The 17,015-nt window shown below is 40.1% G+C and overlaps 1 protein-coding gene across 1 annotated transcript in view; it reads right to left on the bottom strand.

Moving 5' to 3' along the window:
• Positions 1–4,602: 4,602 nt before the first annotated feature.
• Positions 4,603–17,015, bottom strand: part of LOC132912777 (neuroendocrine convertase 2-like) — a 39,590-nt gene continuing 27,177 nt past the window's right edge. The window contains 6 exon segments of the mRNA XM_060970500.1: positions 4,603–7,513; positions 7,619–7,736; positions 7,838–8,002; positions 8,390–8,623; positions 11,407–11,507; positions 15,897–16,109. Of these exon segments, the coding sequence (XP_060826483.1) occupies positions 7,349–7,513; positions 7,619–7,736; positions 7,838–8,002; positions 8,390–8,623; positions 11,407–11,507; positions 15,897–16,109 (996 nt within the window). The 3' untranslated portion in view covers positions 4,603–7,348.

Below are 17,015 nucleotides of genomic sequence, written 5' to 3'. Positions count from 1 at the left end.
AAGTCAAATACGTATGGCCGGTAGCGTACATTAACAGCCGTCTACCGAGGAAAAAATACTGCCACCTTCTATACCCAGAACGTTGTTATAATCTTGATATCGCGGTATTGTAATTTCTTGACGTTGAAGCATTATTACATTATGACGTTTCGACTTCTATCACCGGAATGATGTAAAGTCTTTATTAATTCAGGAGCTTGAAGTTTTCCAATATTTCTCCGCGTCTAGGCGAACAGACTTGTACGACCGGAGCATTAATCGCGGAAGGGCTCGGTCGAATTTATGAAGCCGCGTAAATAACGTTTTAACAATGCCGACCCAATTATGCAAATTGGCAGTGCTCACGATCCGTTCTCGGAGCAGTTAATTACGCGGATCGATGGCAATCTGTCAAGCCTTGTGACTGGGAACGCGCGAGCCATTTTACTCGTTACTTACAAAAAAAAAAAAAAAAAAAGAAATAAAAAGCAACCGACGTGACGCGGCGTAACGCGAGGAAGAAAGAAAGCCGCATTAACCAGCGGACCTGTCCGCGTCGCTAGAAACATTCGGATCTAGACTTCTAAACAATGGTTCCACGTCGTCAGAACTTCGTCGTTTCTAGCGTTAATTGGAGCACGGCGAGTTAACTGAAAATTATTTTTAGGTCAAGACTGAGTCGTGTTTAACTATCGATTTGAAAAAAGCAAAAAAGGAAGGTGAGAAAGAGAAGGGAAAAAATGGTCGATGTTATCGCCATCGTCTTGGCGTCAACCAGCCGAAACAATCCATTAAAATATTCCATCTGGAACCAAATTCGGCGACGTTTTACAATCGTCGTCGTCCTTCTATTATTTCTTTTTTTTTTTTTTTCGACGTTATTAGTGGAAACGTTCGTCACGTTATCGATTGGATAGCTGTTTAGAGAGAAGGGGAAATTGATTTCGGCGAAAACAGAAGGAACGTTCGGTCAAACGGTGATTTTCAGATAGACAAGCCGAAACGAGAAATCGCCGCGTCATTATTTCACGGTTCTTGCTATTTTACTCTGTTCGCCATTCATTAGTGAAGGAAACTCGATTAAAAGGAGAACGCCAGATAGCTTGTTCTTTTTGCCACGAAGAATCGTTGTCGGAATGAGACAAAAGCACGGCCGATAAATGGCTCGTGATATTCCCTTCTTGATGCAGCTTTGTGCACGGCTGATCCGTTTTTCGACGGCCGATCGCTTTGTATTTTCTCTTTGTATTTTCGCATTGGTTCAATAAAATACATTAAACGCGTTACGAACGGAGCGCGACGTATGGAAGTTTTAATTTCGTTACAGGACACGTCGCTGCTTTCAGATTTTCCTGCCTGTTTCTATATTATTCCCTCTACGATGCAAATTTCCCTACCTTTCCCGAACAACCTGCTTGTATTCAGCGCTGTACCCGGATCAGGAAAACCAAGTACCATTCCATTAGAAATTAAAAGTCACATGCGATTTTATTGCATACTGCACCCCAAACACCAAGTTAAAATTCTTCCTCTTTACTTACGCTTTTGTGCCATTACATTTCTACGTCTTTCTACTTTTATATCGATAACATACAAGAAATTCTGATTTTCCTAAAAGCGACAACTTTAGGAAACCATTGAACATTTATTCCATCGTTCAAGAGATTTAGGGCTTTTCTTGCTGGTTTTCTGTTCCCCTTATGTATTGTCCGATTCAGAGTACTTCACAAAGCCTATCACTGGATAAAATCCGCGAAAATTCTCGTGTATATCATTCGAGAGTCAAGGTACACGCCATATCAGAGATTGACGTTTGCTTGGCGGAGGTCACTCGTTTTCAAATCGATCACCGCCCTTGCAAATTCGACAAATATTTGGATACCCAATTTGTCTCGTGCAAAATGTCTCGCGACAATTTTTTGGACACGTCGTCACTCACTTTCTTATGTTCACGTCACTCGCGTCGTTACTTTCAAACAACTCAATTCTCGACTGCCAAACTTCCCTCATCTTGTTCAACCTTCGAAAATAAGAGACATTCTCTACCATTCATATACTGCGATGGTGATTGCAGTTAGATTTTCACCTTGACCTAACTGGCCTTACAGTTAGATTTTCACGTCCATTTTCAAATTCCTTGCACGCTGTTTCGCCGATGCGATCTTCGTTTTCCCCAATATTAACGTGTCTAACAACAAATTTTTTCTTCAAGCGCACTCCAAGCGCTATTTTTCGAAAAGGTCGTAATATCAAAGAGCTGTTTGATAAGATGGAAAACGCGGATCTAGTTGCGCGTGTTTGCATATGCAGTGCGTAAAATCAATTTTCTAAACTCTGTAACACTGACGAAATCCAGTGCAAGTTTAAGTATTTGTTCTAACAAAATAATATAAAGGAAACTCGGAGTTATTTCGACGACGATACAAACTATTACAAACTCGCAGTGTATCCCGTGTAATTGTTGTATTAAAGTTTAAATGTTTCGTGTTAATCAACGAGAGTCTCGTTCATCTAAAATTACTATCCTTTCCGTCTTAACGGGTCGTAGAGAACTTTAGCGCAAAACTTCGGCATTGTCGATAGAAATTCCAACGGAGATTTACGACCTCCGTCGACTACGTCACACTGCGGACTTGTCCCGTTGCGGCGCGTTAAACAGCGTTTAAAATAATATTATTCTTTGTACCGTCACTTTCATTTCGATAAATTTGTATTTACCTACCAAGCTACGTACAGTTCTTTCCAGAGGAACACGCTACGACGATCTTTTTTTTTTTTAAATCCTTCTCCTTTATTCGCACCAATCTTACTATTTATAGTCTTTTCGCACAATTTGCAATGCTTGCTTTACCAGCATTCGCTCGATCTATTTACTCGTTCCACTTATTCCTTCACATTCGTTCTCGCTTTCACCAATGTTCCAGCGGATATTTGTCCAGTGGATATGACCTGTGTAGTCGCCTTGGTAGTAGTAACTGTGTTTTACGTATTTTAGTGCGTGTTGATTTTGACCTGATATTTTTCAACAGTTACAAAAAAATAGTTGGGAACTTCAACTATTTTTGTGTATTTTGTGTTTTCTATATCGTTTTCCCTCGTCTACCATACTGCATCAGGCAATCATTCTCAATAATTTCTATCGTGCAGTTTTAGCTGTACTCCAGATGTACGCTCGATATCCACATTGGTTTAATCATCGTTGTGTCCCTCAGAGATCGTCATTTTATTTATTATCTTCGGTTTCCATTTCCCGAACAGTTTCTAATCTATCCAATACAATTCCTAAGCGTTTCGCTTCTCTTTTCTATGATACGATTGTTCGCTCTTTTATATTTGATCACCCTATAAGTAACGCGGAGTCGTTGGTTTACGTATTACCAGATGAAAATAAAAAATTACCTGCTAATTGGCAATCGATCAATAATGAATTTTCTTGTATTTTTTAATAATTCGCTGTCTTTTTCTGTGAAGTTTTCTATTGCAATTTTTCAAACTTCGATAGCATACAACTACTAGCATTGTTTTGAACTTTGCTCTGAGAAACACCGTATTACTTATGGGATTATTCATTGTACGTACACCGCGCATTTATTCTTGCCGATTTAACGCGAAACATATATTTGTACTTTTCTATGAATTAATTGTAATTTTCTTTTGTACCATCGATCGTTGTAGCTTTACTTTATGCGTCAAATATCGTACTGTAGCGGAATCGTTGCGGAATGTCGAGGACTGTGGAATCTTCTGCAATGAATTGTTGAACTGCGTGTTCAAGAATTATGGAATTATCTTCAAAGAAGAAAAAAAAGAATCTCCAAATCATCGAATTCCTTATTTCTTTAGATGATCTTGAATACGCATGATGCGTGTCTATTACATTGTCTGAAATGTTTCTTTCGTTTTATAATAGACGCACAATGTTTTTTGTTTTATATTAGTTCATTGAATTATGCAGGAACATAATGATAGAAATAGAACGAAATGGATCATACCTAATTCAATAAAATAATATAAAACAGAAATTGTTATAATATAAAACAGAAATTGTTGTTCACCTTATGAAACGAAAGAAACTTTTCGGACAATCTACTCGCGATACAATTTACTTATTGTTTCCTCGATTCTCGCTAATTCAGAAAGTAACAGGACACGGTTGGAACAAGTTTGCCGGGAGTAGACCTCGACGCGCGTGGACGTCATTGGCATCGGCTGAAGGCCGGGAGAACTTGCGAAACTTGAAATTGATCGATATAGATCCGAAGCCATACGTTTGAAAAGAAACAATTTTAAGTGGGATCCGAAGCTTTGCTGCGTCTATACAAGATATTCTACTTAGTTCTGATGCAATTAGGATCTGTTCTTCTTCAATCAACGTTATCTTGTACGGTGCTTCTCTTGATTCGATAGTTTCTTGAAAACTGAAATAAAATTCCTTCGTAGATCGACAGAGAACAGAAGAACGGTCCGAATCGATCGTAACGTTTTGCTGGCTGATTCAAGTCTTCGTGATAAGAATAAAAATGAAGAGAAACGAAGCGAGGAAGTGTTCAGAAATCGTCCAACTTGGAAGAGGAGGCGGCGACGTGAATGGATCGCGGGTACAGCATATAAAAACGATGCAGGCCAAAAAATAAAGATTTTATTCATCCACGTACCTACATCACGTACAGAATAAGATTAATTAAATTCACTTCAACTATATAATATGTATATTTCTGTTGATGTTCTTCCTCAGTGTTTATGCGCAAGTTTCAAACTCTCTGATCTCTACGTATCTAGAGTATCTACACGTCTTTTATCATTTCTTTTTTTCATATACTTTTTTTTTTTTTTTGTTTTTTGATTTCTATATAATATTCTTCTCTTTTCTATTCTTTCGTTTAACCTGCGCGTCGCCTTCCTTCGCGTTCGCAAGGTCGGAAATCCTAAACTTCTTCGGGCAAACGTTTATGTGCAGTGCGGCGAGCACCGGCCAAGTTGTCATTATATAGTACACTGCGTGCACGTTTCCTGTGGATAATTCGCTTGTTGTTAATTAACAGCTGTGCCTTCCACTTTGGTTTACTCTTTGGATTAGTCTCATTCTACGATCGTTACTGGATTACACGGTTCTTAAATAAAACAAGAGGCTCCTTTATATACGAGCACACACAGAGATCGTGTAAATATATAGAACGTTTCTCGAGGAGGACTCTGTGGCGAGATTGGGAGCCCAACCTCGTGGCCACGTTCGCGAAAACGCGTGGTAACGTGAACGCACGCAATCCCAATCGCGCCATCGAGTCTTCCTTCTCATTGATATACATACGTAGATCTGAAAGAACCTTACAATTATTCCCTAGCCGACAAGAGGCGTCGGTGTAGTTAATAGTAACGAAACTTCCAAGAGTTTCCTTGATTGGTAATCAATCGTCGGCCGATCGTATAATACTGATGGATGTCCCTGGCGACGAGACTTTTTTGTTTTTCCCTCGTAAAGTCACGAAACGTCTATCGATCTGGAGGGAGCATACGCCCTAGCGAAATAATCTCTTGTTCGTTTTACAAAAAGCACATGGAACGATGGAGAAATCACAAAACAGTATCAGCGGATACATAATCAAACTGACCAATCGCCTCTTAAAAAGTAGAACATCGTTTCACTTGGAACGTTCTCAGAGAAATACAATCGAACGCGATATAATAAATTAAGAAGAGCGTGCGACAAAGTGGATCGATCGCGTGTTTCGAATCAAACTGGTCCATGCGTGCGAACGTCGAACCGACATTATGTTCTTCTGCTTCTACGTATCGTTAAGAATTTTCTATTATCTAACGAGAAAGTCTCGAATTTCGACTCGCTACTGATATATATTTATATAATGTATTTTCTTCGCGCGGTTGTTCCTCGTCTGGCGAATTATCGATAAATTTTGTAAAAAATTATCCTTATTATCGGAAGTACGCTGTGCGTCGTGTGAAGGATTCGACACTCCTGGATATGTAAGTTCAAGGGTGAATAAGTTACAGATAAGTACGCTTCGCGCGAATACTTGTTAGAGACAGAAATGTCTGACGATCGGAATAGGAAATTTGTAGATGTAGTAACATCTGAAGCGCGCTAAAATCTTACCGATGAAAAGAACAGTCTGACGGGGTCGTTGATAAAAAAATTAGATCCAAGAAACGAAATGTTACGTAACCCTTTGTTCAAAGTTCTGCATGCAGATCGAGTAATTTAAAGCTTAATCGGTGTAATGTTTCGTTTCTTGAGAAATTCGTGTAAATATAGTCGAAGATCTAACAATCTACGATTAGATATATCATCCAAAATATTCGTATCCTTCGAGAAACATTCGAAATGCTTCTGAAATGCTTTCGAAAAAATCTTACAGGGAAAATCGCAAACGTTGACACGCGTGGACCGTCATTGTTCCTGTCTGCTCGTTTCCATGTTTCGTAATCCCTCCCAACTCGACACGCGCTAAAACACAGTTACGAATTCAATGGTTAATTGGTAATAAATAGATACGGACGGGCTCGTCGAGTTGCGAGGTCAATTCCGAATGATTATTGTTCCCAATTGAGACTCTTTGGCATAGCGTTCTTAAATTTGAGGATACCTTTCGTGTATCAATACTGTTCGATACTTTGTTCAATATCTTGTTCAATATTCTGTTTGATAGTTTGCTCGATATTTTGTTCGATATCCAATACTTCTTGCTTCTTTGCGTTAGCGAAAGGACATGCCTCGTGGAATGAAACTGAAATCGTCGGTTTCCCTAGCCGTCGAACTTCGTTTAGTCTCCTCGAATGCTCACGCAGCAGCGATTACTCGGAAATGAACAATAAACGTAATTTAGATAGATGTCAACTTCATAATTTCTAGATTAGTTTTTAATGTTGAATGAATCACGTTAAATAATGAGATATCGACGAGAGATCATCGAAAGAAGTCGAACACGACATCGATAAACGCGCATGTTGTTCGTCTCTAATAAATACTCTAATTAATTACAATTAATCACATAAAAATAACGATGCTAAGTAGCACGACGAAAAATTATTCAGACATAAATAATACACGATATCACAACGATATCACAAGAGAAATTACTCAGGCATAAACAATACACGATATCACAGGGATGCTCGCAAGAAACGTAGCTGTTCAAACTTAAAATTCGAACGTAACTTGGCGATATCAGGGATCAAAATTGTCCATATACGAAGCTTCTTCATACAAGTAACCAACGAACGATTAAGAAAACACAGCGTGGTTGCGCTCGAATTTTGTTCCATCGCCTGTACAAATGAGATCCTTAAACGATAAGACTAGTCGCGTGAACATATCTCGATATGAACGTATCTAGGGTCCTCAGGATCGTCGTTACATGGCTGACGATCGCTCCTCGTGAGCCTTCTTCACGATCGCCAATTTCGAGTGCGGATCCGCCGCCGGAAGTCCAGTGTAAGGGGGCTCTCTGGTGCCATGCAACATCAGGGTCCATTCTTTGAACCAACCGTGTTGCGGAGTTTGAGTATTGAAGCTCACCTAAAAGAAATTTAGCTTTATCGACTGTTTAAAATATATCAACGTTTATAATTTTATTGCCATTAATTAACTGCAACTTATTAACTGAAATTTTCATTTCGATACCTCCAACAACCAACTGCCTTGAGGATACTCTCCCCACGTGTGAGTCGTCATGAAAGGCCATTTCGTAAAGCCATCTCTGTGATCGTCGTCGTTTATCCTTCGGCTAAGGATCATCGATCTGAAACCGGTCTCTCCGTTAACTGTGACATTTCAGCTGGAAATCTTAGAACCATCTTAGGACAAAACGATCAACAGCCTGCGCGAAACTGGTCGACATACCTAGTCCCCATGGGAGAAGTTAGGAACAACTCCAGATCACCTCGGCGTGTGGCATTCACGGAAATGACGGCCTGCACGTGTTCCAGATAGTTGACGGCATACTCGGTGCCGGCGCAGGCATCAGTCTTTATTTTCAACAGAATCGATCGATCGCTTGTCACTTCCCTGAAAAGGAAATTGATGGGCGTTCGTCGTCGAACTAGCGAAGGGGCTTAAACGCCACAGCAAATTTCTTGGGAAAAGGTTATCGAGGAAAACGTGTCCCGATCAGAAACGTCGATGCAAGGAAAACGCGTTAAACAGAAAAATAACATTAATCGCGTGTAGATTAAAGCAGACAGGGTGTAGCAGAATGTAACGCCCTACAGGAGGAAATCGTGGAGGCCAAAATCGATACCTCGGTCATCCACGAATCATAATTTAGTAAGCGTTCACTGTTCGATCTACATGGTGTTTGACTCTCGAGCAGGGAAACAGAAAAGGACAGGGCATTCCACCCCTCTTAGTTACGAACCCCTGAGGCGGAATCGATAGCAGCACGAAAACACTCACTGAGTTTCGAGCACCGAACCAGCCTCGCAGTGATACCGTGGCGGCACGGTTTTCCAATTTTTCGCCAAAGCGACCATCGCACCAGCATCCAATACACCGTAACCGAAAAGATGATTGAATTCGAGACCAACTCCATTCATCGTCCAATGGAATCTTCCCTTGGCATCGAACAGCGAATTCCTCTTCGACGTTAGGACCGTCAAGTGTTGTACGTCACGCCAGGTCAACTGCGGACTGAAATTAGAATCAATGGTTCATTGTATGCTTCTCTTTTACATAATTATATTCCAGTCTATGAAATTTACTAAAAACTCTTTGATCTTCCATCGACACATTCCTAGCACTAATACGCTAAACAAAAGAAAATTACACGTTCAATTAAATACGAATAAGTCGAACTGACTTGATCAGATTAATTATCGAGCGCGTTGTTGTGGGAAATTCTTCGGAACTCGTTCGGTAAAAATGTCTGTACCAAGTTTAAAGGAAGGAAGAGAAACATTTTCGGTACGTTTACCAAGGAACCAATATTTGCAAAGGAATCGATATTTGCAGGTATCAGTGGACGATCAAAGGAACTGCAACGAGAAAACACAGGGCTCAGAAAGCACGCGAGTATCGAAGAGACAGCGTGGTGCATTAAACCTCGGCCTTTCAACGTCACATCCCCTGTTACTAGGTCACGTTTCACCGACTGTGTTCAACGAAACACGGAGCCCCCATTAGCGCAGCTTTGCTCTCCGTAAGCTGCTGCTCTGTTTTTCAATTTTCACGACTCCCAACGACCAGCGCTCGGTTTGAATCGCGGCCCAATTACCCCTTTGAATAAGTTGGAATTTATCCTCGCTGTCGTTTCCAACAATCGTTTCTCGAAATTATCGCGATTCGTTCATACCTACAGGTACGTTCTCACCTGGAATATTTCGAACAATTCCTTTCCTTTTGGTTGCTCTTATCGACTCGTGATTTTTCAGTAGAACGGATCAACGATATTTGGTCCGAAATTTTCAAGAAATATGATACAACAAGATCTGGTCTAAATCTCGTACGTGAAAAGGTGCGATAGCTATAATTCTGTAGAAAATTCTCTAGAGATTTATAGTAGGGCGATTACATCAATTTTTATCGGATGCCATGCTAAATATTTCATATCAAACGCGATACCTACGCAGCGTCGTTTACGTCACAATTTGCAGTATCGTTCGTTACTGAACGAACGATAAAACTGTAAGCTGCATCGTATTTCAGGCAGATGGTACTTGCCGCTTTTTAGTGCTTTCGGATCACTCTCACGCTGATGCGGCTACAAAAAGTCTCAAAGCGTATAGCGTGATAATTTGCAGCTGAATGGCTCTCTCCTAAATTGCAGTTTATTACGGGTGTTGCAGTGCAACGATAATATCGTGAAACCATCGAGTCTTTAGAAATAATAAGTTACTCCTTAAATTATTTTATCTTTCTTCGTTTCGTTAAATCATTTCATTTCTTGCCACGTTTTATACAATATCGATTTCAAGTATCAGAACCAACTTCTCCTATCTTTAATCGATTTCTGTTTTTACCGTACTTTTTCCTCTCTGTTTTATACTTTTAGTTTTGCAATCTACTTCTGTTTTTCTTTCATTTTCTTTTACTATATCTTTTACCTCTTCCATCGTTGTTTGACATCGGTTCTTTTCTTTTTTTTTTTTTACCCTTCCATGCTTTCCTTTACATCACGCCCTTTTACCATCTTTTTCCTATCTTCTTTTACTCGGCGCACTTTTTATCTCTCTTCTGCCGTTTAACCTTCATATTTCGTTCGACCTTTCTCCTGTTTTCTTTGCCGTAAATTTCTTGTTATATTTTTTACAGATCATTCGCGTCGAGTATTTTCGATCTCTCGTACGATTTCACAACGGTTGAACTTTAACGCGAGTTACAATCAAGATACAAATTATAATAATATTATTTATTATGTATTATATGTAATATTATAATAATGTTAATATTATTTATTTTTCTCGTACTTTGTCGCTGCTCGTGCTCTCGAAATTTATATGACGTATATCATAATTTATTCGTATGCTGCATAGCAATTTTGCTCTCTGCTTGCGAATTCTCTTTATACGCGTATAACAGAGTCACAATGGTAGATACAAATTAACGTTATTGCTAATTATCTATCCACGTCACCAATTGATAGAGAAGTATCTTTGGTATTTAACACCCATGGGTCAGCGCTCGCGTCGATGGCTATCGAAATTGCTAATTCACATCGCTTTATCGTCGATATTCGTGTAAAATTTATTTGCTCGACAGCGCGGTTAATCATTCATTTACCCTATTTCCCTTAATAGAAAAACGAGTATCGCGAAAATACTGAGCCCGTATCGTTCTCGTTCCACCGTAAGCGCCTAGCTATTTCCGTTCGCCAGCGAAATTTGAATATGCAAATTAAGCGTTAAATATAAACGAGCAGAAAATGTTTTGCAATTAAGTTTCGATCAATAATTCTGTATTTATTCCTAAAACATCGATCGAGCTTACCAATTACTGTAAGTAGTTGTAACTGTAAAGTACAAGCTCGAGAATGCTCGAGAATTGAATCGTGAAATTATCGAGAAAACTACCAAAAATTAATCTTGTCGTTACAACGTCTCATTATAAACGCTTGCATAAATCACACGCCACAAACGTTGAAATCATCGCAGGTTCTTTTATTCGTAATTTTCTGACCGAATTACATAATGTCAAAGATAAGGAAAAAGTGTCCGACTACTTTCGAACAGCGATGTATATTCATATTTAAAAACTTGCATCAAACGATTGCTAATGGAAGAATTTCCTTCGGATTAAAAGCAAGTTATCTGGTGGTACTAGTTGCAACCTTGTTGCAAGCTCTGTGAGATACTTACGAATATATATCACTGTGTATATCATATCACTGAAAGAATATATAATACAGAGAACAATCTTTGGCGAGAGGAGATCAAAGAATTCTTCGACATAATATTAAAATTGACTCGCGCACTTACTTGGCTTCGAGGGCGAGTGCAAACACTCCCGCAGCCTCGGGTGCAGCGGCTGAGGTTCCGCTATGCGTCGTCGTGCATTTGCCGTAAAGGTCAGTGGTGGCCTGGAAAAAAGAAAAGGAAAATATATCGTCTAAACGCAATTGCAAGTCAGTAACCGCTCTCTCTCTCTTTCTTTCTTTTTCTCATTTACCGACTGAAATTAGAACGTACTTTAACTGTTATTTGCATTTTAATGACTCTACAGCACGTTTTAATTGTAATTACGTTTTCAAAGCATCCTCTGTATTCACGTAGGTAGTTTGTCATGCGCCTGTTACCCGGAAGATTTTAAGTGGCGGAATTTTGAATGCTCTTTTAGCGGGTTTTCTTTTCAACGCTCGGCTCGTTGTTCCAGCGTAATATTTTTATGTTTCCAAGCGAGACAGGAGCACATGAGAACGTTGAATCGCGTACGAGCTAATCCGAGTATCGTACACTGCCATTATATGGGAATAGACTCGAAACGATCGTAAAAAGCGTGGATCGTTCTAAAAGATTGAACGTAGCAACTCGCACAGAAGGAATTAAACGTTCTATTTCCAAACGTTGTAATTTCCTCAAGTGCAATCGCGCGTGTTCCGCGTATATCTAGAAAGTTTCCGCGTTCGAAGTTCGCGTCCGATAGCGCGCATAACCGCGATAAGTTGCCATAAATATCCGCCAGTAATCGTTTCAGCGAACCTCTGCTTAAGACCAAGCACACCCATATTTGGTAAAGTAATTCAAAAATCGACCATTTCTTAATAGTTCTGGCGATTTCTTGTAGGAACTGAAATTTTATAAAACGTTTCTACAAGCGTGCGAAATACCTTCGCGAGCTACGGTGAATTGTTTAAAATACAGCGATAAAATTTGAAAGGAGAAGAAGAAAAAAGTAAATATGAAAAGGGTCGATTGGATCGAAATAAAAAAGCAATCTCTTTCTTTCACTTAACACGCAGACGATCGACATTGGAATAAATCTTATTTGAAAGTGGTCCGTGTAATCCGTGCCACGGGCGTCCACCCCCGTTTTCTCTCCTTTATTTTCTCCTTCGCTCAACCGTGAAATTTTCGTGGAGCAGAGAAAGAGTGCAGGAAATCCGAGCGGACCGTGTTCATCCATAAAATCCCGGCTATCGAGCGCAAAAACGTTCAGGAACGAGGGCAAAATCTATTCAGGAACATGCTCGCCGCTGATATGGGTGTTGTGAACGAAACGACGTAACACGTTGTTAACAACCAGTTTATATAAGATCATCGAAAACAGACTCTTGTTATCGTGGAACTCGCGTTTTGTCCTCGACCACGTCAGCGTAAACTTCCTTCGTTAACTTTCGCGTTTAAATATCGATTTCTCTCGAGTGTGCTTCATGAAGTGGTTGGCAACATCAAACAGTATCTTTTATTTGACTCAACGATACATTCGTTTCTCGGATCACATCTGTTCACTTCTTCTGCCTCTTTCATCGATATGAAATGACGAGCTCGTTCGATTTTCCTGCTTCATAAATCCAAACGATCGATACGTTTCTCCATTTGATTTAGCAATATACTCGGATCCTCGAATCACACCTGTTCGCTCCTTCTGCCATTTTACGTGCCTTGTTGTTACGGGATGACTGCTTTTCAAGAGGATCGTTCTCGTTGAGTCAATAAAAGAAAGGAACCACGAATAACAGCGGCAATCCTTCTTTTCACGCGAGGGAGCTTCCATACCAGAGGATCTATCGACGATGAGCGTCCATAAAGCCGCAGTATAAAGTTTACGAGCAGATCAGAAAAGCTTTCATGAGCTAAGAACAGGAATTTCCACGTTAATCCCTAGCGATGAAAACCATCTTCTCGCGAGTCATGCTTCCACGAGCAGCCTTTCTTTCAGCTGATATGTGCAAGAAGGCGAAGATATGATTTAATATTCCACCTTACTCGAGACGTTTCGCATATCGATCCAATGTCTCTGGAGGATAGTGTGTGTCCATGTCCTCGTATCGAATACCTATTGTCTCGTCCCAATTCCTAGAATACGTCAACTAGTCGCAAAAGCCCAGGTTGATCTATAACATCCCACAAGCAAGATATCTCAGATTGAACGAGCGCAAAGTATCTCGACACGACTAACCATCAGACTAACCACCTAATCTCGTCTTTGCTGCACGAATAATAAGGACCGTGCCGGGGCAAAATTTCATTCCAGTTCGCGATCATCTTCCCTCTTCTCGTCGCTGTTCCTCGCCTCTGAAAGTAGGTAACCATCTAGGAGTTTTACACGATAGTTACTCTGGAGAGTACTTTCAAATTGTGTATACACTTAGGGCTAGCTTCGAGAATTCTTACTTTAAGATAGACGATGGAAAAACTTGCACGTTTTCTTATATGTTCTATAAGCAATTCTTCGTTCGCTGAAGCGAGTGATAAAACTGTAAAACAACACGCCTTCACGTTCAGATGCAGTGTTCGCTTCACGATAAACACTTTCGCCGCCAAACTGGTGACAATTTTTCTCTCAAATGGATATCTACCACACAGAAAGATCCACGTAAAGTTAACAGGGAATTAAATTTAACCTTCGCGCGCCTTTACGCACCAACGACATTTTTCCTGCTTTTTAAACGAAGACGTCTTTATTTACCAGAGGATACGTCGCGCTCCTGCTGAGCAACCGCGAGTTATTCTATTTCCCCAGCCAGCATTTCGTCTATATTATTTCAGCAGGATGCTCCTCAATTCCCTAGACTAGCGTGATCTACCGCTGCGTTAAAAGTGGCCCGCGCTAAGCACCGTAATAACGCTAGGAAAATGCAGCGCAGGAGTTGAAACAGGTAATTCCCTCTGATCCTGCCATGATACATTCATAAACTTCTTATCTTAACTTTCTTCCACTTGATGGATAAAACGAAACGGTCTTTTCGAGCCGTGGAATAAAATTTCGACGAGAGCCTTCTTACGATATGACTTATACCCTTTATCGTGCGCCGAGTGAACTGTAAAAAATTGACGAGCTTTCTCTTCGTGTGTGTTAACGCCTACACGTTACTCGACGGCATTTTATACCTCGCTATGAGATATTATACTTCCTACCTAGATCTTTATCCCAATTTAACAGCTCCTTCTTACAATTCGCCAGTTCGTTTTTTCGTCCATCTCGCGAACACGCACAGGAAGCATCGTATTACGATCTTCGATGGTTGTTGATATTTCGCAGCCGAAGTACGATATTCGTCTCAGTCAATTTATCTATTTTTTAGAAAATCGGCTGTGACCAAGGTCCGCTTTCGTTAATTTTCTTCTTAGGTTTTTCTTTTTTTCTTCTTTTTTTTTTAATCTTAACATCATTCGCTGAAAGGAAGGTTCGTGGAATCGGAAGGCGCAGATATATATATCGGGTGACCTAAGACCGAGGTAACACGAACTGCCACTGTTATCCACTCTAATTAGAGAGTGGCCTTTGTCTGGTCGTTAACTAACAAACCGGTAACAAAGCAATTTTCCAAGTAGCTGCAAGCTGCAGTACGTCGAAAAATAAGAATCACTGTAACTGTTTCTTCGTACAATGAACACGACTTTCAACGCTGTTTTGTCTTGTTCGTTTGTGCGTTGATTTACTACACGAGCGAACATATTAATATAATAAACCAAGTGTGGAAATTGTAAGGTATATTTGATAAGAAAATATAGAAAGAAACGCGGAAAATGTCTGCGAGAAGTTAACACGGTTCATTCAAATCGCAGTAAGATTCTTGGCTCGTGTTCACGAAATTAACTTATTTTTACTTGAGTCCTCGCGTATTTCCTCCGCGAAGCTGGAATTCTTCCTGTCGTGTTCGACATACTTGCGAAATTGCGTTATCGTAACTTCGGCCGCAACTCGAATAGCAAATTCCACAAACACGGCTTGTAACTTCGTGTATGATGAGGTGGTGGCACGTTGCAAACGTTTCGCAAAAATATCGAAGATTCTAAGAAAACTTTATATCAGAAAGACAGTCGAAAATTAATCGAAAGTTTAACACACTTCGAAGGAAAATACAGACGAACTTTCTATACAATAATCGCGCTGCTAAATTGTTAAAAAGGATATTAAACGTCGGGGAAAGAATATAAAGAAACGTAGAATCTTCTAATTTTCTACGACGAATCAACGAATTCCGTAATACTTAAATGGATAATCCTCGAAACTCTTCAAAGTTCTCGTCTTATCCTCTGATTCTTATCCTAAGTCTATAAGACTTCAAAATTCATAAATATTTGGAAAGTTTGAGGCATTAACGTGGTCTAAAGACCCTCCGTAATCCCGGTTCTATACATATATCCCATAAAATACCCCAGTTCTATACATATTTCCCATAAAACCCCAGTTCTATACGTATATCCCATAAAATCGTTAGAGCCCTCGAATCTCACGAATCCATTAAAAATCCCCTAAAATTCCGAGCAAGCTCGCAGTCTGTGGTACATTTCATGCCACTTACTACTCCAATATTGGGATCCTTAGCGCCGTTGCTGAACGTCGAGGCCAAAGTGCTCGAACAGCTCTCGTCGTAATGAGCGTTTTGCCCGTCGTTGATGGCGCTGTTAATACTAATAGTCCACATACTCGCTGCATAACCATCGCAATTGCAGTCGTCCTCTTCACCGCCGTCACCGGAAGCCCACACGTAAATGTTACCTAATCCTCTCCGACCCTGTGAAGCAGGTATATCCAGTTTATCAAACATTAAACGTGTAAAATCTCTGTTAACTCGTAGACAATTTAAATTCTCATTTAAATTACGCTCAAGTTGTTTCGCCAAAATTATAATGACTCGGCTCTATTACTCGTTACGCGGTTTGTCGAGCCCTGTATAAAATTAAATTTAATTCTAGCCACAAAGACATTTTACATTTAAAATTAACCGAAAAGGTCAGCGAATAAAAGCTACTTCCATACTTCCATCGGCTACCATATCCTGACACGCGTGGAAGACTAATTCCACAGCGTTACAAATTGTTTTAAGAAAAAGGAAGAAGGATGCTAATTTTTGGGACATTCTGTTACGTCTTTCTCATTTTTCTTCGCAGATCTAATCCTTTCTTCTGTCCGGGGCTTGACAAATATCTTGCAAGTAAAATTGCCATACGTTCCATTTCCGCAAGAACTACGATGAAGTTTCTCGATTTATTGGAATTTAAGAGACCAGTAGTATTTCTTCTTAGAAGTATTTCTCAAATATAACGAAGATGGAAGATCGTAGCGCAGAAACGCGTACACTTGGAGTTTATTTCTCGGTCGACAGCTACGTCCCCGAAGAACTTCCGCTCCCAATTGGCTGGCAGCGCGGCGTAACGACCTGTCACAAATCGAATGTGTGACGACTGGTTGTTAAGGGGAAATTCCGAAACGGGAGCCGTGGTCCCTGAAATATCCGTGAACAGAGCGGATCTTGACACTTATCGATTGATGCTTCTGTCGTTCTCAGCGAAAGGTCGTCATAGCGTGGCGTAATTGGAAAATGGAAGTTGCCGAGCGATTGGAAAAGTTCGATGGAAATTAATTAAGAATCGACGAGCGTGCTTTTTAATACGCGCTTCCTCGTTCGATATTATTTGAA

This window comes from Bombus pascuorum, chromosome 12 (genome assembly GCF_905332965.1).
Source record: "Bombus pascuorum chromosome 12, iyBomPasc1.1, whole genome shotgun sequence".
NCBI classification, from domain to species: Eukaryota; Metazoa; Arthropoda; class Insecta; order Hymenoptera; family Apidae; genus Bombus; species Bombus pascuorum.
Note: the sequence above shows the minus strand (reverse complement) of the source record. Positions and strands in the feature narration are given on the sequence as shown.